This window comes from Trypanosoma brucei, chromosome 7 (assembly GCF_000210295.1).
Source record: "Trypanosoma brucei gambiense DAL972 chromosome 7, complete sequence".
Lineage (NCBI taxonomy): Eukaryota > Euglenozoa > Kinetoplastea > Trypanosomatida > Trypanosomatidae > Trypanosoma > Trypanosoma brucei.
Genome location: NC_026740.1, coordinates 618,471 through 644,895, shown reverse-complemented (window position 1 = coordinate 644,895; position 26,425 = coordinate 618,471). Strand labels below are relative to the sequence as shown.

The window sequence follows — 26,425 nt, the reverse complement described above, 5'->3', positions numbered from 1 at the left end:
GTAACTGCGTGTCCTAACCCCCTCGGGGTTTTATGCGATTATTTACTCTTTCCATCTTTTTCTTTTCGTTGTCTACTTCCCTTCTCCGACAGGACACTCGTATATATATACGCGTATATTACCTGCAACACGCAGGTAGCGACACTACACCGGCTGTCAGGAGAGAAGGTGGGGTAACGCCTCGCCCCCGCGAAAGTATTCAAGGCGTGATAAATATTTCCCCTGCTAGCGAGTGCTTGAGGTTTTGCAAGGGGAGGGGAAGTGGAAGGACGAGCAGTGAACAGAAAAATTAGTGAAATAGGTGAAAACCCAACTCTTGCGTTCCCTTATCAAGTGACAGGAGAAATGCGCCTTTCCCCTGTTTGCTGGCGCTTAGAGGAGTTAAAAGATTTTACAGATTGGAGCCTCTGGGGACCACTGGTGCAGCGCGTCTCAACTGGCGTTTGCACGGACTGCACGGCACTCCATACATCTGTTCTTCCAACTAGGCATCTGCAGCGCAGTCTATTTCGTCTTCCAGTGCCAAAGCTGGAGAAAACATGCGCCAGGTACCTTGAAGCTGTAAAGCCCCTTGTGCCACCCAAACAGTATGACTTCACAGCCAAGGTGGTGCAGGAGTTTGAAGCCAATGAAGGTATAGTTCTGCAGGATGAGTTGGTGCGAACTAACAAGGCAAACAGGCACACTTCATACGTATCAGCTGATTGGTGCGACCGCTACCTTATGGACCGAACGCCTCTTCCAATCAATCGTAATCCATGCCTCGTTACACGACGGGATGCAGATAAGCAGGATATGCTTACGCGAGCAACGTTTTGGATATCCAGCAGTGTTATTTTCCAGCAGAAATATCTTGATAACACTTTGCAACCAGATATATATTACTCTGCACCACCAAACCATTACTGTCGAAGCGACTGGTTTCAGCGCACAGTGGCGTTATCTCCTGAATATGTCTCTGCCAAAGTTATGAGTGTTGGCTCTAACTTCCATGCATTTCCGCTTGACATGTCACGGTACGACTACCTAATGTGCTCTACGCGCGTGCCAGGAGTCCTCCGGGATGAGATTAAGGCAGTTGGGTTCGCACAGCATATTATTGTGCTGTACCGTGGTCAGCAGTACGTTGTAACAGTCGCGGACAAGGATTGTCGACCGCTTCCAGACGAACAAATATATGCACGGCTCAAGGCGATCGCCGATTTGAACGCCGCGCCGCCGGATATTGATGTTGGCATTTTTACATCGATGGATCGGACGTCGTGGCATGCGGTGCGTTTGTCAATGGCACGCCACCAAGTCAATCAACAGAACCTTGAGTTGCTTGACTCTGCCCTGTTCGTGGTGTGCCTCGATGACGATGTGGTGGTGGATTACCTCAAACCTGGAGGGGCCACGGGAGCCACACGTTCCATGTTGGCGAAGGAAAAGAATCGTTGGTTTGATAAGAGCATTAGCATAATTGTTACGAAGGACGGTGCGTTAGGAGTTAGCTTTGAACATAGTTGGGGTGACGGCTTAGTCGTAAAGCGGTACGTTGAGGATGTGTTTAATCACTCCATCATGCGCTCTAGCAAGGATATGCCAAGGGACGTTTCGCCAACGGAGCCAGTGCGCCAACTTAAATGGTGTCTCCCGCCCGAGTTGCAGCATCAGGCTTTAAAGGCGAAGACGAGAATGAGTGGGGAAATGCGGCGGCTTGATTTTTGCACTTCGCTGCTACCCGGGACAGGCTTTAACGACCCATTGCTGCGCAATTTGCACATTGGTTTGGATGGACTAATGCAAGTGGCGATGCAACTTGCATGGTGGAGGCTTAACAAAAGCACAGTCAGTACATATGAAAGTTGCAGTACAGCAGCCTATCTGCGCGGCCGAACGGATTGCATTCGGCCGGCTACAATTGAGAGTCAGGCGTTTACGATGTTGATGGACTCACCGGGAGTTCCAATTAGTGAAAAAAGAGATGCGTTTTTGTGTGCAGTGAAAAAGCACAGGACTAACGTTAAGAATACCCGCACAGGTCAAGGTGTGGATTGCCACTTATTCGCCTTAAGTAAGGTAGCAGAGCGCCGTAACCCACAGCGTGTTCCACTACTTTTCAGTGACCCTTCATACGCGACACTCACGAGTAACATTCTGAGCACTTCGTCACTTTTTTCAAATGCTGTTGTTGGTGGAGGCTTTGGGCCTGTTAGTGCTGGGTACGGTGTGGGCTATGCAGCGGGACCGGAGTGTTTACTGTTTAACGTGTCGTGCTGGAAGGAGTGTGGGCCCATACACTCCGCCGAGGAATTCTCGCGAGCAATATGTACTGCTGTTGTTGATTGCTACAATATGCTCGAAGATTAGGTGGATGAAAGGATGGACGTTACGCAAATTTTCATGCCCTCAAGAAGCTGTACCTTTATTTAGTTGCTATGTTGTGGAGGATTGATGCAAATGAGGAAAGTGTGCCGCCGCCTTTGGAGCATGGGGAGAGCGCGCAGCCGATCACCTCACTGATACGCTGAGCGATGTACTTGAAGGAGGAAAGGGGGAGTGGGAAGGTTTTTTTTTTTTGACTTTCCGTGTGCTAACCGCGAGTTTCTTTGAATTGTTGTGTTTGGTACGGTAGTTCACAAAATCGTATGTGTTTTTAATGACATTGTTGCATCAATTACTATTATACATCAGTGTGAGTTGGTGCGGAAAACATGTCTTCGCCGTTCTCACATCTCCGTTTCGTGATATAGACGGTATAATCACATGTAAATTACACAGTTATCACACGGGTTGTGCACGAGTTCCCATTAAGTGGTCGTTTGTAGACAACTGTTTCATCAAACAATGGGTTCTATTGTACACAGTACGCTGTACGACTTTTTCATCTTGTTTCTGGTTGTTGGGACAGTTGCAGCTGAGAGGGAGTGGTGAGTTAAGCAAGGAAGTATCACCACGCAGCTTCATTCTGCCTCCATTATTCACACTTTTCAGTGTTGGGGATTTCATGCTTGCTCACAGAGCGTATCGTTTTCGGACCGTTCCTTTCCTTTCTTCGTTTTTATGAGCACGACGCGTATGCAAATTGCAATAATTTATATATGTTTGTACGAATTTATTTTTGTATACTTTTGTATATGTCGCTTCCAGCGTACTGTGTTGTCACTGGTACTTCTGTCCTGGTCCTCCTTCTTTTCCTTGGTTCTTTGTTTCAATTACGCATTCTATAAGTTGCTGCATCATAACATTAAGTGTCGTGCGGCCACCGAAGGCAATAGTCACATCTATATTTGTTTACATAATTGGCGAGTACGGTCCTTCGTTGTTTTTTATTTCAGGACAACGGGATACCAGAGAAGGTAGTGTTTTGGGGAGCTAAAAGTTGGGGAAATCATAAAGAGAGAACTTACGCGTTGAGGAACTTTGTGGACTTGGTTACAGATACGGGACACAATGCCGGTTAAGAAGAAGGTTGCAACTGCAAAGAATGATGAAAAGGAGGATCTCACCACTTCCCCGGTGATGGCAGCAGAAACGACGCCGACTGCGTCTTCGCCAACAATGCAACATTTGGACACCCCTCAAGGCACAACTTCCGCCTCTGAATTGTACGCCGTGCTGCAGGCTGCCGTTGCGGAAGATCCCGCGAAGGTGAACGATTTCGCTGAGGAAATCGCACAGACGTTTGTAGAGGCAGAGAAGGCGGAAACTCCACTGCTGCTGCGCGTGAGGATGCTCGAGTTCTTCGCGAAATACGGACAGCATATGCGCGACGGTAATGCACTCAAAAAGGTGGTTACCTCTCTCGTGAAAATACTCAGCGGACCCGATAATACCCAACAGTTGTTGGTTGCGGCAGTGCAGGGCATTGCTGCGCTCGGTCCCGTTTCCATGCTCGATAAAAAATGGGAGTACCTGTCCCGTGAGGGGGCGGATGTGTTAATGCAGGTGATGATTGACGAAAACGGCTTTGCTGAACCTGTTCGTTCAGCAGCCTCAAAGGCGCTGGATACACTCGTAAGCACGGCGTTTCGTCCGGTTGTCACAAAACTGCTACATTGGTTAAGCGATGATCGTGAAGCCGAGGAAGAGGATCAATTACAGAAGGAACGCCGCACAGCTATGGCTCGTTTGAGGAAGGTGGCGCAAACGGCATCGTTTCGTCCGCAATGGACAGAGGAAATTCAGGAGCACGTACTCGCTCTCATCATCCGTGTTCTCTCTGCTGTTACCATAACAGAGTTTGCCCAACTCGCACGGATAGCAGCGTCACTACCTTCTGTTGAGGAGAAAAAGGGTTTGCCGCTCCTTACCGCTTTTTTGGCCAGCACCAAACTCAACACCGATCGTGCTCTTGAGTCACTCAGTCTGGTTGCGCAGCACGTGGGCGCTGTTACATATGATCTTACCCCTATGCTAGATGAGGCCGGACTGCTTTCCGCACCGGTCGACGGTACGACAATTAGGGGAATGTGGCACGCGAAGCTACTCCTCCTCGCCGCGCGCTTGGCAACACCTGAAAACACGGACACGCTGTATAAAACTCTTCTAGAACATGTTATGAACCTTATAGGCGATGGAAACACGTTGCCCGAGTATTTAACGACGCTTGAGGCACTTCTTCTTGCTCTCACTTCTGTTGGCCAGAAGAAACCTCTGGATTTTGTAAAACAGCTTAAAGACGAACAATTCACAGCGAAGTGTCGTAATATGCTGGCAGCTGTGGAGAAGGTGGAACCCCTCCTCATCTACGCTGTGAAGCGACTGGTGCAGAAGTCATCAGCGGGAGCGAAGGAGGCTGAGATGTTGGGCTCCTGCCACAACCTCCGCATCATTTTGTCATCCTTCTCCTCCAGTCACATTCCTATGGGCGCCATCACGGAAAGTTGGGCCCACAAACACAAGTTGCCCGTCCTTCGGCAGGGTCGTGAGGGGCTGCTACCATCCGCTAAGGGAGGGCGTTCTGGCTACGACGCTCAGCTTCCAGCAGTTAACAAGAGACCCCGCACTGAATCGAATTACAGGCCGCAGAGCAATAGAGGGTCCAGCAGAGACCTCCAAGGAAGAAGTCGTGGTTGGAAGTATTAAAAGTGAGGTAAAAGGCTTGCAGATCTCCTGAGCGAATCCACAAGAGGGAGTGCACGTGCAAGCGAAAAAAAAAAATAATTGTGATGTGTTTGGTATCATTCTTGTGGAAGATGGCACGGGGCACTAACAACAAAGGAAAAAGGGGGAAATACTATCTTTGGACCAGGGATATGGTTCATAAGTAAAGTAATCTAATGAAGGATGTAACGATGAAAAATGCGAGGAAAGGAATGAAATATGTGTTACTCAACTAAAGGCATCATGTTTTGCTGCCATAATTTCCGCTGAGCTGGAGGTGGACTTCGGGAAGTGCATTATTTTTCACAACGACATTTCCCTATTGCACGACACCATTGTGGCACCGCCTAAACATCTGGGAAAAGGAGAAGAGGGATGAGAGAGATTATCTGAAAAGATACGTTTTCGTTGAGGTGAAAAATGAAGACGTAACAGGGATAAGGAATAAATGGAAAGAAGGAGGTGTTTAACGTCAGGTAAAGATGCAATGCAAAACATTCGTTGTTGAATGATCAACACGAATACGTCTTTCAACCGTCCACAGCGAATCTCGCTGTGGAAAGACTGGAAGCGGAAGAGTTACAGGGTCGGCAGAATAAACGAATGAAATATAAGGAAAGAAAAGAGACTGCAACAATCTCGCACGCTTTTCAGCTGTCGATTATCCGCTTTCGTTGTTTTCGGTTATTTTTACTGCCCTGAACCAACTTAAAGTATGGAGAACATTGTGAATTCTCTACTCTTTATGCACCAGCGGCACCCACACCTTCTTTACACATTTTCTACTTGCCCCCTCCCGTCCAATTAAGTTTCCACTTTCCTATACATGTTCGTTTGTAATACCCACTCACGCAGGTATTTGCAGGGTGGTGCAAGTGCTTAAACTTTCTAACAGCATCTGTTGCTGTTGCTATCACTTTTTTTTCTTTCTTGGTGGCCGTATGTTATATTCCTTTATTTGTATTTCCGATATCTCTTGTGCATGGTCTTCCTCTGACATGTCACGCCCGCGTGACGAGTTGTTTGGATGGCAGAGGAAGAAAGTGTGTGCGTGTGTTGGTGTTGGTGGAGGGGAAGGGGAAGAGAGGGGTTTCATTAGACTTTTACAGTCGGGAAATACACGAAGGCCGGTGTGCCTATCCCTTTTCGTCGGTTGGGGGAAGGTGGTGTGATTGAAGTGACAGCTGAGAAAAAAAAAAAAAGGTGCTACTCCTAGGGAAATTTTTTGTTAATTAAGCGGGAGACGGGTCTTTGCATGGAATGACCACACAAGATGAAAAGAACCGAGACAGTTTCTTGCTTACTGCGGGGCCAGCTTTAATCTCTGGTGCTGCTCAGGCCGTTTTGTTCAATCCGTTTGATAGGGCCCTCTACGTGAGAGTGATGTACCGTCGTCATCACTTTCTTGACCGCCGTAACTTCGAACATCCCTTTCAGGGATTTGTGAACGCTGCCGTTTACCGTACACTAGTGGCTGCTTCATATTTGTTCTGGCAGGACTCCACACGCATCTTCATTGACAGGTATATGCCGGCGTGTTTCCATGCGTCTAATTCCCCCGGTGTTAACGCTTTTCTCATTGGTGCCGTCGCAGGTACTCTCAACGGTAGTCTACTGAACGGAATGCAGGTTGTAAAGTACCGTATGTGGAGTGTAGAAGAGAAATTTTCATTTTTTCACGTCACGCGCAACGTATATGGGGAGAAGGGGTTATCCATCTTCTTTCGGGGTATTGTGGCTACAATCCTTCGTGACAGTGTGTTTGGCATAGTGTACGAAATGTGCAGGAATAGCAGAAATGTTCATTGTTTCTTTACTTTTTTGGGACAGAGCATTACCCAGAAGGCACAGTACCTTGGCTTGGCATCACCAGCATGTAGCCACGCGACTGATAACAATTCCCCATCACCTTTTGTGGCGGCGTCACATAACTCCGGTGAGGCGTTATCTACCCATCGTGCAGAAAAGCCATCAGTCGATAGCGCAGTTTTTGCCTCCAACCTCTTCGCTGCAATGCTCGCCTCTGTGTTTAGTTCGCCGTTCAACTACGTACGTTCTGTCGTTTACGGTGTTCCGTCAGGATCCGGACCGGTGCGTTACATTCAGTTATTGCAGTTTCTCTACTTACAAACTCTTTTTGTATACCGTAGTGGTGAGAGTTACACGAGTGTTCATGCCACTCATGGTGGAAGCGAAAGGGTTGCAATGAATCAACAGGATCCGTTGCGGACTCGACTGATGGAGCGGTCGACTCAGCGGCATCGTTACCCGATGGCAGCGCTTCGGTGGATGAACAGTCGATTGAATATCGGGTGGGGATCTGCACGTGTTGGCCTCGGTATGGCCATTTCGCAGAGCATTTTCGTATTCGTCCAGAGCTGCTGGAAGGCTGTTTGATTCGCTGGGCTAATCGATACCTGAGGTTGTTTGGTTCATTCAGCCATACTTTAGCAGGGCTATGCATGTGCAGGTTTAATTTGTTTTGAATTAGGGGGGAAAAAACGTTCATTTATTTATTTTTTTAACGGCACTTTTCTTTTTTTTTCTTTTTGATTTGCATGTTTTTCGTTCGGGAGAGGGATAGGGGGAAGACTTCATAGAGGTGCATGTGCATGTTTTATCAGTGTACTTTATACACTATTTTTTTTTTCCCCTTCCCTGCGTATCTTTCGCAGTACGGGAGGCGTGTGAAGTGCTTTCAATTGTTTAAATATCGAGTGAGGAAAAAGAAGGAAGCGCATTGGAGAAAGAAAAGATGTCAATGACGATGTGGCGAATGGATTAGTGATAACGAAACGTTCCAACCTGTATTTGTTTCTTTTGTTTTTTCCTTCTTTCTTCTAAGTTGTGTTATCAAACATTACTGCTTTTACAACAACGAGAAATAAAGGAAGGAAGAAATTTGTCACAGAGACAGTAGAGTTTTACCCTCTTTAGAAAAAAAAATCAATGTTGTTATAGTTCCCAACGACAATTTTAACGTATATAAATATATAAATATATAAATATATAAATATATATATGACACCACAATAGTTTTTATTGTTTTGATACGGTAATAACAAATGTGCTGTTTAACTCATGCGCAAGAACAGGAACGGACGTAAGAAATTTACGTAAGCATATACATCATTTCCTTCCATCTCTCTCCTTTTTTTTTTGATGGCCTCACACTCAGTTTTATATGCGTTTAAAGTAAATGTACTGATCTGCAAGTGTATTCCCCTCCCGCCTCCCCGCCCCGCTGCCCCCTGGAAGGAGAAAAAGAGGGTGAAAAGCAAGAGGGAAGGAGAAAATGAACAAAACTCAAATGGAAAGTAAAGTAAAGGAAGTAACAATGACATCATTTCTTTTTTTTTTAAAAAAAGACTACATGACTGTTTGTGTGTCGAATTTTGGCGGTAGGGATCTGTTGATCGTCTTTCATGTTCTCTTTCCCTTAACTTGAGTCGTTTCCTTTTTTGTTTTTTTAAAATTTCCTTCATTGTCTTGATTTAGTGTTACACTAAGTTCCATCAGTCCCCAACAAGCTTTCCATGCTCTTCTTTTTCCACGCCCTCCTTTAATTATCGAAGCACGCCGTTGAACTTGTTATTATTACTCGACTCTTTTTTATATCCCCTGCGGATCCCTTTCAAAAAGAAAAAAACCTTTGATGTTTGTTTAATTCTGTTTTATACGCTTCGTCGTGTATGCTTTTTCTTTTTGTGTTGTTGTATTTGTAAGCTGTCTCCCACGTACTAGTGGCTGTTGCGTTGAGTTTATTGATCTCATCACTGGGGGGGGGGGAGAGCAGACGGAACTGAGGGAAACGCAAGTAGAAGGAGGAATTAATTGGTAAATTGTATTAGGTGTTTCGAAGCATATTCACATTTACACATCTGCAATGCGCGCCTTCCGCTCAAATCCGCATTCAGCGGTGACAATGGCTTGCGGCGCACTTTTGAACTCCATGCGCTTGCGACTCACACAGAAGGAGGACGATATGCTGTGGGAAAATATGCGGGTTATATTACGTCGTCACGGTGCACTCCCCTTACCGCGCGTCTCCGCTTTACTAAGTGATGAAATGTTGGAACTTGTATCAAATAACACAGGTGGACTCGGCCAGTATGTGAAGGAGCGGCCATCGAAGTTTCAGGTTGAGGTCGCCTCGTCCGGCTTAACTGTTGTAATGCTCGCCAACGAGCTGCGACGCGCCGGAAGTAGCACTCCATTAATTGCAAAAGTTTTGGCAAATGTTGCCGCCTCACCCCAACAGCAACTATCTGTTTCACAATTGTACCGTTCTTTACCATCGCTTGAGCAACGGAAGTGTGGTAATGAGCGCCTACTGGAGGCCTTCCTTTTGCAGCACGCATCACTCGTGCTGGTACAGAATGGCATAGTAAAGGCATCACCAACATCTTTTGTGACCCGTATGGGGTTGAACCCGATACCACCAACATCGACATCCAACCCATTGGCAGCGTCAGCTCCTGCTTTTTCTACTGCTGGTCATGCAACCAGACAAGCAGAATCCATTCATGAGTCGACGTTAACTATTAGCGCCTTTGATGATCCGAAGCTTAATCGAATCTTGTTACTTCTTCAAAAAACTGTTCCATTTTCATTTTATATTCCGCTTCGGAGTGTGATGCAATCGCCTCGTTCTGGTATGTGCTTCTCTCCGGATGCCACCTTGAAGGAGATATTGGAGGAACTGCAGCGTGTACCTGCCACTATCCTCGATTGTCGTGTGACCGGGGACGATATAAATGATGTGTTTCTCCGCATGATGGATGCCGACCGTCGTCCCTACGTTGGCAGCGAGGCTTTATCTGCTCAGGAGTTTGAGGTGCTTAACCTTGGCCAACCGCTAATCGAGGCATTCCGTAACTTTGCATCGGCAAGTCCCGAGAACCTGCAGCGCCTGCGGTCAGGCATAGCTATGACGGAGTTGGATGATGTGCTGCCGTCAGACCTTATGGAGCGGCTTTACATTTATCCGGCAACTCACAAGGATGCCGCGTGCATTTTTGTCTTTGATCGACTTCGTCACCTTTTCGACGTAAACATGACAGCATATATGGTTAGGCCGTGGGAAGTGATGGAACGGCATGAGCAACCTTCTAGTTTGACGTGGCAGACTACTCCGATACCAGTGGTCCTGCGCCAATGTCTCCAGCTGCTTGGGGAGAAACCCCTTTCGGTTGAGGAACTTGTCGCCTCGCTTTCAACAAGCATTCGAGGGCAACTGCAATGTGCGTATGCCTCCGTCGAAGCCTTTGTAAAGCAGCACTCGTTATACTTACTGTTGAAGGAGGGCTTCGTGTGGACGCCTTTTCTCGCGGCTGCGTCTCATGGCGTAAGAATCCCCGCGTCTTCTGCGGGTGCTCGGAGTGTCGGCGGGCCTGGAAGGCAACTGAGCGAAAAGGAGAAGGCGAGGATGTTGATGCAAGTTATGCCAATTGAGCATCCGGTGTTATGGATTCGGTTCCGCCACTCACCCGCTGCTCGAGAGCTTCCGTTTGATGTGTGGGAGTGTAAACAGGAGTTCTTTGAGCGTCACCGTGAGTTCTTCAAAATATATGAAGTGATCTTCAGTACGGTCCTTGTCGTTGGTCGTAGGGATGGCCAGCCTCCACCTGCAGAATTACTTCATTCACCGTGTCGTACGCTTGCAGATCTTGTGCGTCTGATTGCAATGTTCACTGTGGGTGGGGCTCAGGAAGCTACCGTACTGAATTACCTTCCACGCGATGCACGACAGTTAGTTCGTCGGTACGGCTCCATTGTGCTCATAGCTCGACAGCTTCCCATGTGGTTTGACGTGCGAGGTGATGAGTCGGGGAGTGGTACGGGGAGCGCAATTATTTCATACATCGGTGCAGACGGTGGGTCGAGGGAACAGTAGCGATAGAATATTTTTACACCGTCGCTTGGTGAGGGGTGAAGGGGTGCGTTTGTACTTTCCCGCAGGTGGTATAATTGCATAAGTGGTTTCAAGTAAGTGTGTTTAACATTTATCGCTTATCGCGTTGTTGTTGTTGTTGTTCAAGTCGTGGCCACATGACTACCGGTGACGACTCGAAAGTGTTGAGTTTACGGGTGAAGGCAAAATCTAACTGGTGATTGGAGAAGTGCAGATTATACGATGCCTTCATTTGTTGCATCACGCGTGCTTTGGCCATTGCTTTTGTATACCAAAGCACATTCTTGAGCCTTGTGAGTACTTTCTTTTTCTGTTGTTACTCTATTTGTTGCTATCTGACCAACCTTGCTCACGTGCAATCTTCCACTTTCTTGACGTTTACCGCGTTGCAAGGGGGAATATAACTATTAGCGAAGACCCACTTCGCGGAGGAAACTTCGGGGAGGTTTCGCTAGGACTGAAACGCTGACTGCTAAACATCAGTGTAATCTTATCAACGAAAAGAAAAAGACAAGTAAAATCTTTTTGTTAAAAAAACAAAAGAAAAAAAGACTCGTCTCACCGAAATTGTCCTACGATACATCTTAGGAGGGAAAGGAGGAATCACATTTAGAGGCTAAAATTGTTGAGTCTTAGTGACAAAAGGATGCGTCGCTCAGTGTTTTTCATGGGTCGCACCTTTACGCAGCGGCATTTGAATGCGTGCCGAAGCCCGCTTCTAACTGGATATGTTCGGCCCACATCTCTCGCATGTGCACTTCCCACTTCTTCAGTATTGCGTGGTGCTCTGCTCGGCCCCGAGGCCTCCTCCGCCGTACCACTTGGCGCTGCTTCCGATGCATTGGAAGGTGTTTTAAGTCATGCCATGGCAGTAATGCTGCAATCCAACAGCATCACCAGCGCAACACTCAATGGTTTCAGTTGCTTACAGAATATATCAACGTGTGTCCTGGCATGCGAAAGAGTATTTAAAGTCTTGCGACAATGTGATGGAAAGTTCAACGGAGTAACCTGTGCGTGAAATTATTATTATTATTTATTATTATTTTTTTTTGGGGGGGGGGGTGGAGAGCGGGGGGAGGAGGGGAAGGGAAAGCAGAATGTTAAGGAGGGAGAAAGTACGAGGGTGGGGAGGGAAATGAGGATAATAGCAGAGTGGAGCTAAATGGTATGACGTTATCATTGTGGAACTGTGTATAATTACAGGGTGATAAGCGATTTCTACTTGTCCCGTCCCCATTGATCTTTCGGTGGAGTATTTATTTATATGCGTCTGTCTTGTTTTGGTTAATTTTTTTTTTTTACCAACTCGTACGATTGTCGGTAGGGTTACCGCTTTTTTCTTTTACAAATTATTACAATATCAACACTCTACTGTTTGTTCCCTCCTCCCCCCCTCCTCCACACACACACACCTCGTTTTTCTTCTCTCCCCTATTTGGTGGTGTTGTTGTTGATTTCCTTTCTGTTTTTTTTTCGTATTTGAATTACCACACATGTTTTGGTTGGTTAGTGGGATGCCATGACAAGGTTGCATCATGCCTCCCTTTCCCTTGTGCACATGCTCACTGTTCTTTTTTTTTTTCAGTGTGATGATGATGTTGTTGATGTTGTTGTTTTCCCCTTCTTTTCCTTTGAGTTGTGTACTATTGAAAAAATATCTTTGAGATAATGAAGGGAACACAGAGGGACTGATATATTATGTTGAGGCCGTTTACAATAAGAAAGAGAGAGAGAGAGAGAGAAAAAAAAAAAAAGAACTCCATTATTTAAGTGAGTGAGTGAAGGAATGAGTGAGCGAGACGTCGCTACAGTATATGACGCTGGGCTCTATTATCGTTTTTTCAAAAAAAAAACAAAAACCACAAAAGAGAAGGGGAGAACAAGGAAGACTGAACTAAAGAATAATTTTTTTTACAAAAAAAATACAAGGAATTTATGCACTTAAAATAAGTTAGGTTACGGCTAAAAAAAAAAAAAGATGTGTTTCACGAGTTTGCGGTGTTACTAGAAAGAGTGTGGGAGAAATAATGAGTTGACGCCTGGTACGAGAGATGAATTCTGTTGATGAAAACACATGGTCGAACCCACTTGAGTACTGAGTAATTGCGATGTGAATGAGGGAGTTGTAAACCGTATATATTTCGATATATATATATATATATATATATGTGTGTGTGTGTGTGTGATATTGTTGTTAATGTTGTGGTTGACTGAAGTATTTGTAGGTGATTTGGTTGATAGGAATGTAATGCAACTGTGAGTGGAGGACACCTTCCATTAAGGAGAGTGAAGTGCGTGAATACTTTAGTGTTACATTACTTCCCCTCGGACGTTATGGCCCGTCTTTTACACATATATTTGGATCTGTCTGCACTCCCTTCCATTACTTGTCTGTGATGTGATGTTTAGGGAAGAGGGTTCTTTTTTTCTTTTTTTAAGGAGATCCATAACAAAAAGAAGAGGAGGAAGGCAGAAATGTGGATGACAGCTGTGACATTTTGTTCATCTTTCCTCGTGTTAGGTACCTCCAAGCGACTGTTTTACACAACATATCACGTAACCGAAGGGTCACATAAATCTAGAAGCAGCACTCTCTAATACGTGTCTTATCGTTTTCATTATTTTGTTTTTGCTTTCTGTGAATTGTATTGCCGAAAGCAATTCAATTACCTCCTTTTATATATATATACATTCATGTTTCTTTTATTTTTTTTCTTCATTTCTCTTTTTTTTTTTTCCCTCCCCTTGTCGAATAGCGACGTGTACCTTAAGAACCGTCACCCTTCAACTAACGTTAACCACCGAGGGAAGGGAAGAGTTGCAGGAGGATTGTAAACCTCCTCTGTCGTAGCTTTGTAGCGCCTGTTGCCTAACGATCAAAGAAAAGATATTTTCACACATAGCTCATATTTGTACTGTTTTCCGTGTTTTTCTTTCTTTCTTTCTTTTTTTGTTATTGTTGTTGTTTTCTTGCTTGCACCAGCTACGGACGTAATTCTCTTTCCATGCGCCTGGCTGTAAAGCAAGAATCCTTCCGTTTGGAGGTACTGATGAGTCGCTTGCAGTCCGAATGTTTTACATTTTGCTGCAAGAATCTCAGCAGTAAAGAGTTAACCATGGGTGAGGTGAAGTGTGTGGAGCGTTGTGCGGTAAAATATTTGCAGGCAAGCGATATTATCAACCGAGCACTCGATAAGGGGGAGTCGGGTGGTGGTGCTGTGAAGCAAATGTTGAAGTTGTAGAGCGACACGCAAAAGGGATTTTATGGTCAAAGACGAGGCATATAATCAAAGGAGAAGTGAGTTTTATTTCCCGCAGGAGACCGAAAGAAAAAAAAAATAATAACAGAAACTATCACCACAGTCGCAGTTCCCACAGCATTAACCAAATGGTGTGCATGTGAGGAAAGATGTGAGACGTGTTTACTGTTACGATGGCATTTCGCAGTCTTATGTGTAGTGGCAAATGCAGAGTGACATTCGAAAAATATTGTGAGTGGCAACTATGACACCAATGGACTTTGAGCCGGAAATATTCTTCTTTCCCTCTTTCTCCGTGCAATTGCGGTTATTTTGAGCCGCTGTGTGACTTGTTTTTTTTTTTCTTTTCGGACCTTCAATTACCCAACGCAAATAAACTATCGGTAAACAAGTTAGTGAAGTAACTGCTCTCGGAACAGTTACTTTTGAGGAAAACATGCGGGAGGAGGGTCCTGATGGAAAGGCACAAAGTTGACATGCAGATGTTTGTTTGATATTTGGGAGTATGTGAAGGACTAACAGCAAATTTCATAGTGAAGGTCGCACTTATGAAGGAAAAAAAAAAAAAGAGCTTCGCCAACGGTGACGAGGAAACCAACCCTCTTCTTCGAATGGAAAACTGACCAAACTGCACGTGAAACAGAAAAACCAAAACAGAAACAAAATGTAACCGAACGGAAGAGCAAAACAGCAACACTGTTAGCGGAAGTAAAGGCCAATTTACCCGAGACCACATATATTTGTTTGATGAACTGCCGTTGAACCCTGTTAACACATCTTCTTACCCTCTTTCAAGTATTGTCATCACTTGACCGCAATAATTACTGTTCGCGAAACGGATATATTATGGTTGTGGAAACTATGATACAAATAAAAAACTCACGTGTTGATGTATTTGCGAAGATGTTGAGGTGACCTTCTACTCTCCACACTTGATGATGATGATGATTATTATTATTATTTGTTATTATTATTATTATTATTGATTTCTTGTTAGGTTAGGAGGCGCAACTGACATATATACTGTTAAATATTGGTATAATTCCATACACACACACAAGTGGTGGAGCCAACGTCAAACAAAACAGATTAGTAATAACAATTTAGAGAAAGGAAGAGATATAACAAAAAAATATATATATATATAATAAAAACAATAACAGCGATGGCTTGCCGTCGTTCCTTAATGTTGTTGCTTCTATTCGCAGCGGCAACTTCGTCCCTTCTTGCAGCCGTACCAGCCTCTGCCACGGAGGCGGATGGGGCCGCCAAAACAGCGGAGAGTGACGACGCAGAGCGTGAAGGGGAAACAGAAGAGGAAAAATTGTTTTTACCTACAGTACAAGCCATTTTCCCAAAGGTTCGTGGAGGTTCGACGCCCACTTTTCATGCAGGCTCGCGTGTTGATGCACTAATCGCATTTCGTAACAACGATCAACGCCAGAACAGCACCGTCCTTCTCGTTTCCGCCAGTGTTGCCCCTGCACACACGCCTAACCAGATCTTGCAGAACTTCTCTGCCATTCGTCATGCACGTATTGTTCAGTACAGAGAGTCCGCAAGTTTTCACTACACCTTCACTCCGCATGCTCTGCTGGAACCTAACGACTACCACCTTATCGTTGGTGTTTACTATAAAAATGGTGAAACCGAGCAACCCCAATTTGTTGCAGCATTCAATGAAACGGTGGCCATTGAAGCGTCTCTGGATACGGATCCTTCAACCATCCTTACATACTTGACACTGTTAGCCATTACTTGTGCTGTCGTGTACGTATTGGCTTCCAAATATGGCATCCTTTCTCTTCTACGTGGCAAAAATGAATCGAGTTCAGAGCGTCGGCGTGTGGAGGTTGGGACTAAGGGCGATGGCTATGATCCGGATTATGTGAGTGAAGAACACTTGAGGTACAAGGAGGCCGTCCTCATGCGACGCAGTTCCCAATCACCGAAAAAGAAGAAATGATTCACATCATCAGTCGTAACCCGTGTAACGCCTGTGGGGAAGAGAAACTGATTGAGTTCTTTTGTTCCTTCTCTTTTAGTGTGGGTGGAAGATGGCCGCATAATGTGGAGGAATGCAACGTGTTTGTGAGTGCGAGGGAAGAATGAAGAAGCTGATGCATCGGGTGGGGAGGCGTACCGTACGGTGACCAACGCGCACAAGTCGGACCGGAACATATAATTTTGAGAGGGGTGAAGGGAAGATGGAGGGAGGGTGTGCTGCAACGCAATGAAATACGAGGGGAAATGGATGGATAGGGCAAACGGAGAATCAAATGGCAGAAGATCCATTATCATAAATTGAAAAGGGGAAAGAGTCGAGGTTTTAAACTGGTGGAACCAATAAATGTGAGGAAAATATGCGGGGAGGGGAGCAATAAATGTGCGTTGATATCGCAGTTTTCTATACTTTTTTTTTTTTTGAGCTGCTTATCGCACTTTTATGTGCCCTCCCGCTTTTGTGCTGCTTCTCTTTGTTGGTTTCCGAACTAGGTGCCCTTTCTACTGGTTGCTGATTGTGTGCTAATTTTCCTCTTTTTTTTTCTTCTTCCCCCCCCCCCCCACCTACCCTTTTTCTCCTTCCTTTCACTTGTCCTAATTGATGTGACAGCAAGCTTAACCGATGTAGTGCATTCCCAGCACATATTTTTCTATGCAAGCTACTCGGTGCCTCGGGAAAACGATGGAATGAATCATGCAACAAGGAAGAAAAAAAAGAGATAAAGAGGCCGAAAGGTTGTTTGGGGACCGTAAATAGTGATTTATAAATAAATAAATATATATTTATTTATTCAAAACAGAAGAAAATGGTCTTAAACCGCGGCGCACTTGCAAACGAAGCTTTGAATAAAGCTGAGTATCAGAATTCTGTTTCCTCTTTTTTGTTTGTTTGTTTGTGTGTTTTGCACATCGCTCTTTGTGCTGGGTTGTCTTACCGTTGCACTTTGTCATTTATTTTTCTTTTTTCTTTTCTTTTCCTCTTTTCTGCACATTCCTTTCACCACACCGAAGCGTGTATATGTGTGCTCATTAGCGGTGAGTACCATTGAAAAGAAAAATAAAATAAATTAGTGGAGGTGAACATTTTCATGTTTATTCATGTGTAGGCGGAAATGTAGTGATCGACAAGGAGGGAACAAGTGTAGGACCAATAATAGTAATTGCGTGTTTAGTTACAATGGATGCGAAGGCAGCCAAAAGATATTTCCCAAATCTCACATGAGGGCACGACTTCGCAAACAAACAAACAATATATATATATATATATATATATATATATATATATATGAAACAACAACAACAACAACAAAGAAAACACTGTTTGCATCTTCTTTCCCTCATTGCGGTTATTTTCTCCACATTTTTTTTTACTCTTGTGTTGCGCGACTGTACCATTACTGCGCTGCGTGTGCGTGTGTATCAAACATGTCATTCTTAACGTGCTGCAGCGGGTCATGCAGATGATTAATGATGAAAAATAAAACAAACAAAACGAAAAAAATAATAATGAAAATAAGAGAAAAATAAACATGGAGGGAAATAAAAAAGGGAAATATACGGAGAAAAAAAGAGGGAGAAAGCAGTAGTTTTTTAGTGCGTTATCGTACAGATGCGCATGTATGATCAGTTGCGTTGCGGTATGGAAGGAATTTGTGACGGAGAGTCGTACACCTTAACTTATCTTGAACACAATTCTTCTCCCCTGTGCTCTCCTCTTTCCTTTGGAAAAAAAAATCATTTTTTTTAAAAAATAACTTCATTGACGAAACAATTCGCACGTATTTACACATCTACGTACGTACACATAAAAGTCTAAATTTGCTAAGTAAACAGCGGAAAAGTGCTAATAAGTATTTACACAAACACACACACACACGCAGACAAACAGGCAGGATCACTACATTTACGAAGACACCACGCCATTAAATTTTCTACTCCAGTTTATACGGTTAATGTCACAAGTGCCAATTACCGCAGAACCCGCCGTATTGGAGTCCATTTCTGTTGTTGATGGCACCGAAGTGAATGAAGCACCTAACTGTGTTTCTTTACTAACTGAAGAGGTTGCACCAGTAAATAAAGTACCTCAAAACATCAATTCCGAGGAGATGATTGCGGTAGTTCCTCCATCGCCAGTTTCTGAAGAAAAAGAGGACACGTCGGATGAATCAAAACCTCCGTTTGAGAAAATTATGGAGGAAGAGAGGGAGGAAGTTGTTGCAGTTGTGAATAAAGCAGTGACCCCTTCAACAATTGTGAATGAGGATGAAGAGGGAAAAGCGGATGTCCAGCAACCTCCAGCCACGGATGAAGTGGAGACAATGACAACAACAGAAGCAGAGGAAATATCACAGGCACAAATAGCGGACGCTGAAACGCCTAAAGCTTCTGCTCAAGGAAAAGTGGAGGTAGCGACTTCAAAGGAAGCAGAGATCGATGCTGATTCGAAAATTTATGAGGACATTATTGGTGAGGAAACGATAGCAACAACTGTGGATGACGAAACTTCTTTCAACTGCCACAAGCGCAGCCGCTCAGAGAGTGGTGCTGGTGAGTTATTGCTTGATTCCGCCAATTACAACGGTGTAAGTGGGGCTGCTGTGCAGAAATCTGACACGGAGGTAAACCTGAAAGAGGTGGACTACGCAGGCGCAAGTACGACGGAAAGTGAACCCGTTAAGCAAATGCTGTCTAGCGTTGAATAATATTGTTATTATGTCCCTCCCCCTCCCCCAACAGATGGTAACAACAGACGTTCATTTTATGTGTTGACTTGTTTGAGCTAAAACGACTTCAAATATTCACTTTTCTCTCCGCGTTTACGCCATTAACGTTCGCTTTTACTGTTTTTCTTTTTTATTTTGATTCGTGTCCGTACCCTGTTGCTAACGTGGGAAAATTTCCCTCCAATTCTAATGGCAAGAAACAGAGTGCCTGCCTAATGGAAGGGGGAAGTTACGGAATGAACTCCCTTACCCTTTGCCGCTGTTTGACAGCGGGTGCTATAATAATTATTATAATGACATTATTATTATTATTATTTTCTATCCTTTAACAATTTCTTTTTTTTTTCGTTTGAGGGCATTGCCAACTGCAGTTGTGCTTACTATTGAGGATTCACATGAGAGATATGTCAGCACTTGTGTGTATCTGTTCGAAACACTTTTGCTTAAGACATCCTCATCTCGCCCATTTGTATTTTCTCGTTCCTTCACAACGCCTTGCCATGTTTTATTTTTACTCTATTTTTGGTTTTACCCACCCTTTATCTTAAGTTATTACATCTCTGTCTTAACAACTTCCTATTCGGCCACGCTGGTTGGGTTGCGATATGTTGATTTTTTTTGTATCTCTTTGCTGCTGACTTCCCTGTTTGCCGATACCCTTCGCTTCTACTGCGTTTTCTTTCCCCTTTTTACTTACTGTTGTTATTATTATTATTATTTTTTATTTTGGGGGGGGGGTGCCTCTCTTGTTTAATGCCGTTGCAACCACCTAACAAAAGGAAATTACTGGCCGAACGCACATAAGCAACTAAAAAAGAAAGGCGTTCGGTATGTCTGGTTCCTTTGCTCAGCATGGGAGTAAAGGGGGCACCAGCGGCGGCCCTCGCCGTAACGTTAAGCCTTCGGCTAAAATGGGGAAAGCAACCAACGTGAAGAAGGAGGCGAAAAGGTATCATAAAGAAAAGTATGCGCGAGAGCAGGTGGAGCGCCGCGGTCATCACGCGCAGCAGCACACCGCTGTTGGGAATCACGAGGGAAGATCCCATCAGAGATCGGCTCGGACAAAGGACATTGACATTCATTTAGCTGCCAAGGTTTCCTCCGAGTTGCGCTCCGATCTGTTCAGCTTCAAAACGAGGTTAAATGCTACCAATATTTTTGGTGCTGATTTGAGTGAGATATTCAAGTTTGTGCCTCCTCCATTTATTCAGCAACATTTGCCGGAGGATGTGCGATCTCTTCGTTCATATTTAAGCAAATTTGAACGCGGTGCACCGAATAATGTACAAGCATTTATCGTATGGTATGAGTGGGCAGAGTACGAACTTAATAAGGGGAAGGGCCGCGGTGGTGGAACCAAAAAACACTACGACAATAAAGCGCAGGGTTTAACCAGCGGAGATGAGGAGGAGGAGGCGGCTGCTGCCAGTGATCAAAAGGATGGTGAACAGGTCGAAACACACGGAAAAGTCAGTCGGTCTCGAGCAGTGCTCGCCAAAAATGTAAAGGAGCGGGAACACGTTCGTGCGTTGCTCCAAATGTGCCTCCGGCATAACTCGACCCGTCGGAAAGAAGGTCAGCATTCACTGATTAACCATCTAAAGGCCAAATTAGTGGATGGGGTTGACTGCCGATCGCTGAAAAGTATGCGGGATACAGCGCACCACGCACTTCCGTACGCTCTGTCACGTATGCTGCTAGGCATGGTTACTGAGGACATGGCGATGATTGTTTTGCATGCACATATTCTATTTCTTGCATTGCGCGAAACGGACATTACACCATCTATTGTGCTTTCACTCATCGGAGAGGAAATAGCACTCGATGCCCGGCTAAAAGTCACAAAGGCTCGACTAGAGGCACGGGCTGCGAGAAGAGATACACAAGGCGAGCAACAGAAAGAAGACCAGGGAGATTGGGATGATTTTGACCCAGACACAATCAATGACCCTACGCGGGGTGAGCGTAACCAGCGCATTGTAGCTGCTGTTTTTGCGATGGGAGCCGTGGTTGCAAACCGTGGGAAGATGCGAGTGGAAGATGCCCGTCATGCCGCCCAGTACTTATGTTTTGCCTACGTTGAGCAAAAGGCTACGCGCGTCATGACAGCGGCTTTATTGTTAATAACGCTTCAAAAGTTTCCCAAGCTGTGGGAGGATGAGTCGGTGATGGAATGGATATCATATGCCTTTTTCCTCTACCCCAAGTTAGAATACTTTCGCCCAGAGGGAGTGCAACTGCTCCTACGTCTGATGGCAATGGAGACGAAACCTCCGGCAATTAAAAAGTTTCTCCCAACCACCGTGCAGAAGTATGCTGCGATGGATCCGCTAGAACCAACAACAGTGGAACAAATTGCCAATGCTCTGTTCCGCAAGGAACAGGTGATTGCCGTGTACCCAATGGTTCATCCCGTGTGGGACGACTGGTTTGACCTCCTTGTGCAGCGCTGTGCCGCTGGTGAATCACTGCAGGAGCATTTAAGTACAATGATGCACAACGCCATTGCGCCTTACCGCCGTGGTAACTCAGATATTCCGCGCCGGGCGCTGTTTCAGCAACTCGTCGCCCGTTTAGGTCAATTGGTTGTAAAAAACGACGATGCCGACCAACGCCAAGAAATGTTGAAGATTGCCAGCCAAGCGGTGGGTTATGGAAGGAAGATAGTTGCAAAAGCTTCAGATCCCAACGAACTTCGGATGATGCCTCTTGAAATGCTGGATGCTAAAGTCCGAGACCTCATTAAACAATATCTTTGCATTAGGGACTCGGACTCGTCTGCGCACGCCAACCGCACGTGGGTGCTACGGGAGTTGCGGGCTTGCTTAAGTGTGCCGCTACGTGAGGGCGTAACTTGCACATACGTCGACGAGGCGGTTCGTGCCTTGCTGCGGTTTGGGTTTTACCCCACTCCGAAGTCCAGTGATGAGAAATGCATGAATCGGGCTATCTACCTTTTTTCGGACGTATTTTCCTTCACGTACACCGCCGCCTTGTCAAGACCAAAATGCACGTTGAGTGCCTTAAGCGTTATTAGGGATTATCTTGCGGCTGAGGAGAAGGGCATCACGCGATACACCACTGGCGCAGCTGAGCGTAACTTCCGCAAGGCCCGCAATTGTATTGTTGAGACACTGGAAAGCTCTTCCACCCGCAGTGTCCTGTTTTATGAGGAGCGAGATATTCATCTGCTGCTCGTATTGCTTTTTCTGATTCTGAGTACCGACGACCCCAGCAATGAAGAGGCGAAAAACCTCGCTAACAGTACGGTACCTGATCTTTGCCAGTTCTTTCGTACGGGCACGTTGGAAACTCTGGATTTGTTTTATGATGTGTTGATGGCGCTCGTGATGCGACCGTCTTCGCCACTTCACGTGTTGCCCCTTATGGTGTGCGTGCGCCGCATTGCGACGGGTTATCTTTTACGTTTTGCTCGTTATGTTCGAGAGCGGCCAACTCTGGACCTTGTCTTGGCTCCGCTTCGTGAGGCTTATCATACGGACGACCGGGAACTAATAAGGCAAGCTAAAGCAAAGGGAGTAGCTGCAGAGGCGGAAGATTCTTCAGCTGATGAAGAAGAAGGTGACGAGGAGGACGAGAACAACGAAGGCACTCAAGTTGATGAAAAAGACGAAGATGAGGAAGACGAGGGGGGTGATGTACCCTCTGAGGATGAAGCGGATAAGACGGAAACAGAAACAGAAACAGAGGCGGATGAAAGCGAAGAACCCACTGAGGAGGACGAAGCAACGGAGCCGGAGGAGGGAGCCGATGAGGAGCAACTCAATCCAGATGTAGAGGATGAAGAATCTGATACAGGTGACGAAGAGGAAGAAGAAGCTCCAACTCAGCAGTACATTGACGCACTGAAAGGTATGATTGGGAACGTAGATCTTCAATTCGTGTATCCAACGGATACAGCCAATAAGGAGAAGGGTGATGTTGTCCGAGCAATTCACGTTGCAACACGAGTTGGGGTGGCTATGCGCTCTCCATTAACAGTACACATTTTTCAGGTTCTGTTGGCGGTTTGTCGAGAAAACGTGAAGGCGGCGGATGACGTGATTTTCAACAGTACCGTTTCGTCCCTTCAAATGCTTATGATGACGAAGAATCGTTACTTCGGAAGGTTTCTCGTGGCAGAGAGTCTGTTCCAACTTCTTTCCGACATTCAAAGCTATTGCCGCAAACTGGACCGGGTTTTAGTAAACAAAGAGAGCCGTTCGGCACGACACGCTCTTGTAGTTCGTCGGCGCATGACCCGACTGAAGGACGTGGCTCTTCGCGTGTTTCATTTCATCGCCTTCCTCGCACATAAGAACCACGCAGGTGAAGACGTTCGAGTGACGTTGATGGAGTTTTACAAGTCCATCTTCTGCGACCGCGGTTGGGATGGAAAGAAACGAATGCCTTCCGTAAAGCGGGATATGCATCATTACCGTCACGGGTTTGCGTGGGCACTGCTACCCGCAGCATTGGAGAAGTTTAGCGAAGTGGAGGTTCTGGAAGGGCCCCAGCGCGTAAGAGTGTTTCAAGGATGTTGTCAGATGGTAGAAGCGGTGCTACCGCGGCTCTCCGGCTTGGGGGCAACTCTACGTGCATCCGCCGCAAGTGCAATCAGCAGTTTCCTTCAATCGGTAACACCAACCTCGGTATATAATATGAAGTACACACTTCTGTACGACTACTTGCATTGCCTCAAAATGGTGCTCAAGTACAATAGTCGTGTACAGCTGGACACGGCATGGGCTTCCAACATTGTGAAGGAAGTGGTAGACGACGATTCATTAATGACATCGGCCGCTACTATCCGCCTTCTGGCAGCAATGGAACATCTTCTCAACCTCACGCCGCGAGCTCGAGAGACAAAAGCTCCGTCTCCGGTGAGTGTTTTATATAAACAGTACGAGAAAAGTGGACGAAAAGAAAAGGCTGCATTTTACCGCCGTGCAAAACGTGTTCGAGAGAAGGTTGTGCGGGCACTTGCAGCGCACCGCAACGGAGAATTGACTGATGAGGAGAAGGCTGCTAAGCGGCGGCGACGCGAAACTCTCAGAATCAACGACCGCTTGGAGAGGCAAATGATTCGTACCGAGCGGTCCCAAATCCTTACGAAAGAGGAAAGAGAGGAAAAACGCAAGCGGATCATGGTGACTAAGCAGGAGCGGATCGCCAAAAACAGAGAGAGAAAGCGTCGCCTGCATGAACAAAGAGAGAAGGCATTCCAGAGGTGGCGTGAGCAAAAACTTGCAGCAGCGGCTGTCGCGGATGAGTAGTAAGTTGTCTCCAGTGGTGTTGAGGAAATAAAAATCACCATGAGGGAGAAGGTTACAGTTTTTCTTCTTTGCACAAAAAAGTTTGATGGTTGATTCTCGACCCAGAGGATGATAGTCAAAACAAGGCAAAAGGAAGAAAAGGTAAAGTGTTGACAAGAAAGCGTTAAAAAGGAAATGTGATACAATGGATTCTCGGCACCATTGTTCGTGGAAAATGTGGGATTCGAGGTTGTACGGTACGTACAAGCACTTTTTAAGAGGATGTGAGCGCGTGTAAAAGAAAATAAAGTAAGAGAAAACTTCTAAATCGGTTGGGTGAACGCTCGTATTGTGTACGTCATGCGAAAACTGGGGCGGTGCAACAACGAGACGCTAAAATAAGTATATAACAAACTAAACTCTTCTCCCACGGTTCTCACGTCATTTCTGCATCAGACGCTGCTTGCAGTTGCCGTGTCGTGTTACCTTCATACTTTACCGTGCACTTTCTTCTTTTTTGTTTACGCTTCATAACTTGTTCCGTTTCCTCTGTTAATTTCCTTCGCGCGTTGCTGTCGGCGACCTGCCTTTTTCCCCGCAAACGGGCTCACAAGTTTGCACGTAGACCATTTAAAGGGCACTCGAGAAATATATATATATATATATATATATATATATTGGGAAGCAGATTCAGTAAACGGTAAAATCAGAAAAAAAAAGAAAGAAACCCCAAAAGAACCAAAAAAAAACAACAAAGAGAAAGAAGACCATACAGCATCGTTATTACGTTTTTTCGTGAAGGTGAAAAAAAAGTTACTTTGACACAAATGCAAGCATCTGAATCAGGAGATCACGGTGATATTTTACCTAACGGAGGGCACCGAAGCCGCCATCATCGACACAAGGGCAAACATCCCCAACACGAAGAAACCGCTGCGTTGCGTGTAGAGGGTGCAGAGAGCGTCGATGCTGAAAAAAACTGAGAGGGAGCAGGTGCAGGAGGCGCCACAGCAACAGCAACAGGAACAGGAACAGGAACAGCAGGAAAATAAATCCGATGCGAACTCTCAAAATATCGGCAGTGTCGTGGAGGAGTTTGTGTCTCGCCTTCCTGCGGGGGACGCTGTTCGTGCAACATCAGAAAAGGCTCGAAAGCTTGCCACAGAAAGCAAACAACTGGTGAAGGATGTACTCGAGAGCTCAAACATCCGTGCGGTGGCAAGTGGGTGTGTGGCGAAAGGGAAACAAGTGGTGGATGGGGCCAGGGCTTATCAACACACAGCAATGGAAGTTGCAGCAAAAACTGTCCCTCACTGCCGTAAACCGATGGAAATGTGTGCCGCAACCGCGAGGTCAACTGTGAACAGCGCCAGAAGTGTTGCAGAGAAGTCAACGAGGTGTGTGGCTCAAACGGGTGGTGAATTGCGGGAGCGGGCAAAGTCGTACGTCGAGACGATGAAGTCCATCCGCGGGAAACTCTTCAACTTCTTTGAGGCTAGCAAACCGCGTGTGGCAGAGGTGCAACGTACTGGGATGAAAGCCGTTGGAGAGCGCGATTTACAACTATTCGTAACAGCGCTAGCGCAGGCAACCGCATGTGTGGTGGTACTCTCAAGGGTGATAACCGTTGAGATGTGCAAAGTAAACCGTGTAAATTCCACAGTGCGATACATACAGGGGTCAACATGCATGCGACTTGATGCTTCACTTTGGAATTGTATTAATCCTTCACTAGTGCAACACGTCCCTGTGGTTGGGGAACGTGTGGCATCGGCTGCAGCTGCCTTTGTAGCGGAGGTAAAACAATACACATCTGATGACAGAGATGATGTACAAGACGAGCAGAAGGTTGCAGCGTGAGCTATACGGAGTGGGACAATCATTCCCAACAAGGCGGAAGAGAAACAACACCATCAAAAGGGAAATATTGAATAGAATGGATTGTGCAACGGACAGTAAAATAAAATAAAAATAATCATAACACAACCGAAGAGTAGTGAAATCGCACTAGACAAGAGAAAGAGTAAAGGGATGATGGGAGGGCGGAAATAGCATTTTAGTGGAGTTATAACTTGTTTGTTTTGCTTTTGGTTTTTGTTTATGTGTGCCGTAACCGTGTAAGCAGACATACTGGCGCTGATTCATTTATTTTTAATTTCCCTCCTTGCAGGTATT

At 45.6% G+C, this 26,425-nt stretch overlaps 14 protein-coding genes across 14 annotated transcripts; 12 read left to right on the top strand and 2 right to left on the bottom strand.

The window, feature by feature from the left end:
• Positions 1-345: 345 nt before the first annotated feature.
• TbgDal_VII2510 (carnitine O-palmitoyltransferase II, putative) lies at positions 346-2,352 on the top strand (the record flags this gene model as incomplete). Its single annotated transcript, XM_011776270.1, has 1 exon — positions 346-2,352. The coding sequence occupies one exon, from the start codon at positions 346-348 to the stop codon at positions 2,350-2,352; it is 2,007 nt and encodes a 668-aa protein (XP_011774572.1).
• A 289-nt stretch (positions 2,353-2,641) lies between these two features.
• On the top strand, positions 2,642-3,049 carry TbgDal_VII2500 (hypothetical protein, unlikely; the record flags this gene model as incomplete). The annotated part of the gene is made up of 1 exon (XM_011776269.1): positions 2,642-3,049. One exon carries the CDS (start codon positions 2,642-2,644, stop codon positions 3,047-3,049), a length of 408 nt encoding a protein of 135 aa, XP_011774571.1.
• Positions 3,050-3,435: 386 nt separating this feature from the next.
• TbgDal_VII2490 (hypothetical protein, conserved) lies at positions 3,436-5,070 on the top strand (the record flags this gene model as incomplete). The annotated part of the gene is made up of 1 exon (XM_011776268.1): positions 3,436-5,070. One exon carries the CDS (start codon positions 3,436-3,438, stop codon positions 5,068-5,070), a length of 1,635 nt encoding a protein of 544 aa, XP_011774570.1.
• A 1,278-nt stretch (positions 5,071-6,348) lies between these two features.
• TbgDal_VII2480 (hypothetical protein, conserved) lies at positions 6,349-7,485 on the top strand (the record flags this gene model as incomplete). The annotated part of the gene is made up of 1 exon (XM_011776267.1): positions 6,349-7,485. The coding sequence occupies one exon, from the start codon at positions 6,349-6,351 to the stop codon at positions 7,483-7,485; it is 1,137 nt and encodes a 378-aa protein (XP_011774569.1).
• A 677-nt stretch (positions 7,486-8,162) lies between these two features.
• Positions 8,163-8,573, bottom strand: TbgDal_VII2475 (hypothetical protein, unlikely; the record flags this gene model as incomplete). The annotated part of the gene is made up of 1 exon (XM_011776266.1): positions 8,163-8,573. The coding sequence occupies one exon, from the start codon at positions 8,571-8,573 to the stop codon at positions 8,163-8,165; it is 411 nt and encodes a 136-aa protein (XP_011774568.1).
• Positions 8,574-8,974: 401 nt separating this feature from the next.
• Positions 8,975-10,984, top strand: TbgDal_VII2470 (hypothetical protein, conserved; the record flags this gene model as incomplete). The annotated part of the gene is made up of 1 exon (XM_011776265.1): positions 8,975-10,984. The coding sequence occupies one exon, from the start codon at positions 8,975-8,977 to the stop codon at positions 10,982-10,984; it is 2,010 nt and encodes a 669-aa protein (XP_011774567.1).
• Positions 10,985-11,648: 664 nt separating this feature from the next.
• Positions 11,649-12,023, top strand: TbgDal_VII2460 (hypothetical protein, conserved; the record flags this gene model as incomplete). Its single annotated transcript, XM_011776264.1, has 1 exon — positions 11,649-12,023. The coding sequence occupies one exon, from the start codon at positions 11,649-11,651 to the stop codon at positions 12,021-12,023; it is 375 nt and encodes a 124-aa protein (XP_011774566.1).
• Positions 12,024-14,010: 1,987 nt separating this feature from the next.
• TbgDal_VII2450 (hypothetical protein, conserved) lies at positions 14,011-14,247 on the top strand (the record flags this gene model as incomplete). Its single annotated transcript, XM_011776263.1, has 1 exon — positions 14,011-14,247. One exon carries the CDS (start codon positions 14,011-14,013, stop codon positions 14,245-14,247), a length of 237 nt encoding a protein of 78 aa, XP_011774565.1.
• Positions 14,248-14,620: 373 nt separating this feature from the next.
• TbgDal_VII2445 (hypothetical protein, unlikely) lies at positions 14,621-15,001 on the bottom strand (the record flags this gene model as incomplete). Its single annotated transcript, XM_011776262.1, has 1 exon — positions 14,621-15,001. The coding sequence occupies one exon, from the start codon at positions 14,999-15,001 to the stop codon at positions 14,621-14,623; it is 381 nt and encodes a 126-aa protein (XP_011774564.1).
• Positions 15,002-15,430: 429 nt separating this feature from the next.
• TbgDal_VII2440 (hypothetical protein, conserved) lies at positions 15,431-16,231 on the top strand (the record flags this gene model as incomplete). The annotated part of the gene is made up of 1 exon (XM_011776261.1): positions 15,431-16,231. The coding sequence occupies one exon, from the start codon at positions 15,431-15,433 to the stop codon at positions 16,229-16,231; it is 801 nt and encodes a 266-aa protein (XP_011774563.1).
• A 1,136-nt stretch (positions 16,232-17,367) lies between these two features.
• TbgDal_VII2430 (hypothetical protein, unlikely) lies at positions 17,368-17,733 on the top strand (the record flags this gene model as incomplete). Its single annotated transcript, XM_011776260.1, has 1 exon — positions 17,368-17,733. One exon carries the CDS (start codon positions 17,368-17,370, stop codon positions 17,731-17,733), a length of 366 nt encoding a protein of 121 aa, XP_011774562.1.
• A 488-nt stretch (positions 17,734-18,221) lies between these two features.
• TbgDal_VII2420 (hypothetical protein, conserved) lies at positions 18,222-18,974 on the top strand (the record flags this gene model as incomplete). Its single annotated transcript, XM_011776259.1, has 1 exon — positions 18,222-18,974. The coding sequence occupies one exon, from the start codon at positions 18,222-18,224 to the stop codon at positions 18,972-18,974; it is 753 nt and encodes a 250-aa protein (XP_011774561.1).
• An 851-nt stretch (positions 18,975-19,825) lies between these two features.
• Positions 19,826-24,271, top strand: TbgDal_VII2410 (hypothetical protein, conserved; the record flags this gene model as incomplete). The annotated part of the gene is made up of 1 exon (XM_011776258.1): positions 19,826-24,271. One exon carries the CDS (start codon positions 19,826-19,828, stop codon positions 24,269-24,271), a length of 4,446 nt encoding a protein of 1,481 aa, XP_011774560.1.
• Positions 24,272-25,216: 945 nt separating this feature from the next.
• On the top strand, positions 25,217-26,110 carry TbgDal_VII2400 (hypothetical protein, conserved; the record flags this gene model as incomplete). The annotated part of the gene is made up of 1 exon (XM_011776257.1): positions 25,217-26,110. One exon carries the CDS (start codon positions 25,217-25,219, stop codon positions 26,108-26,110), a length of 894 nt encoding a protein of 297 aa, XP_011774559.1.
• Between the last annotated feature and the right edge of the window lie 315 nt (positions 26,111-26,425).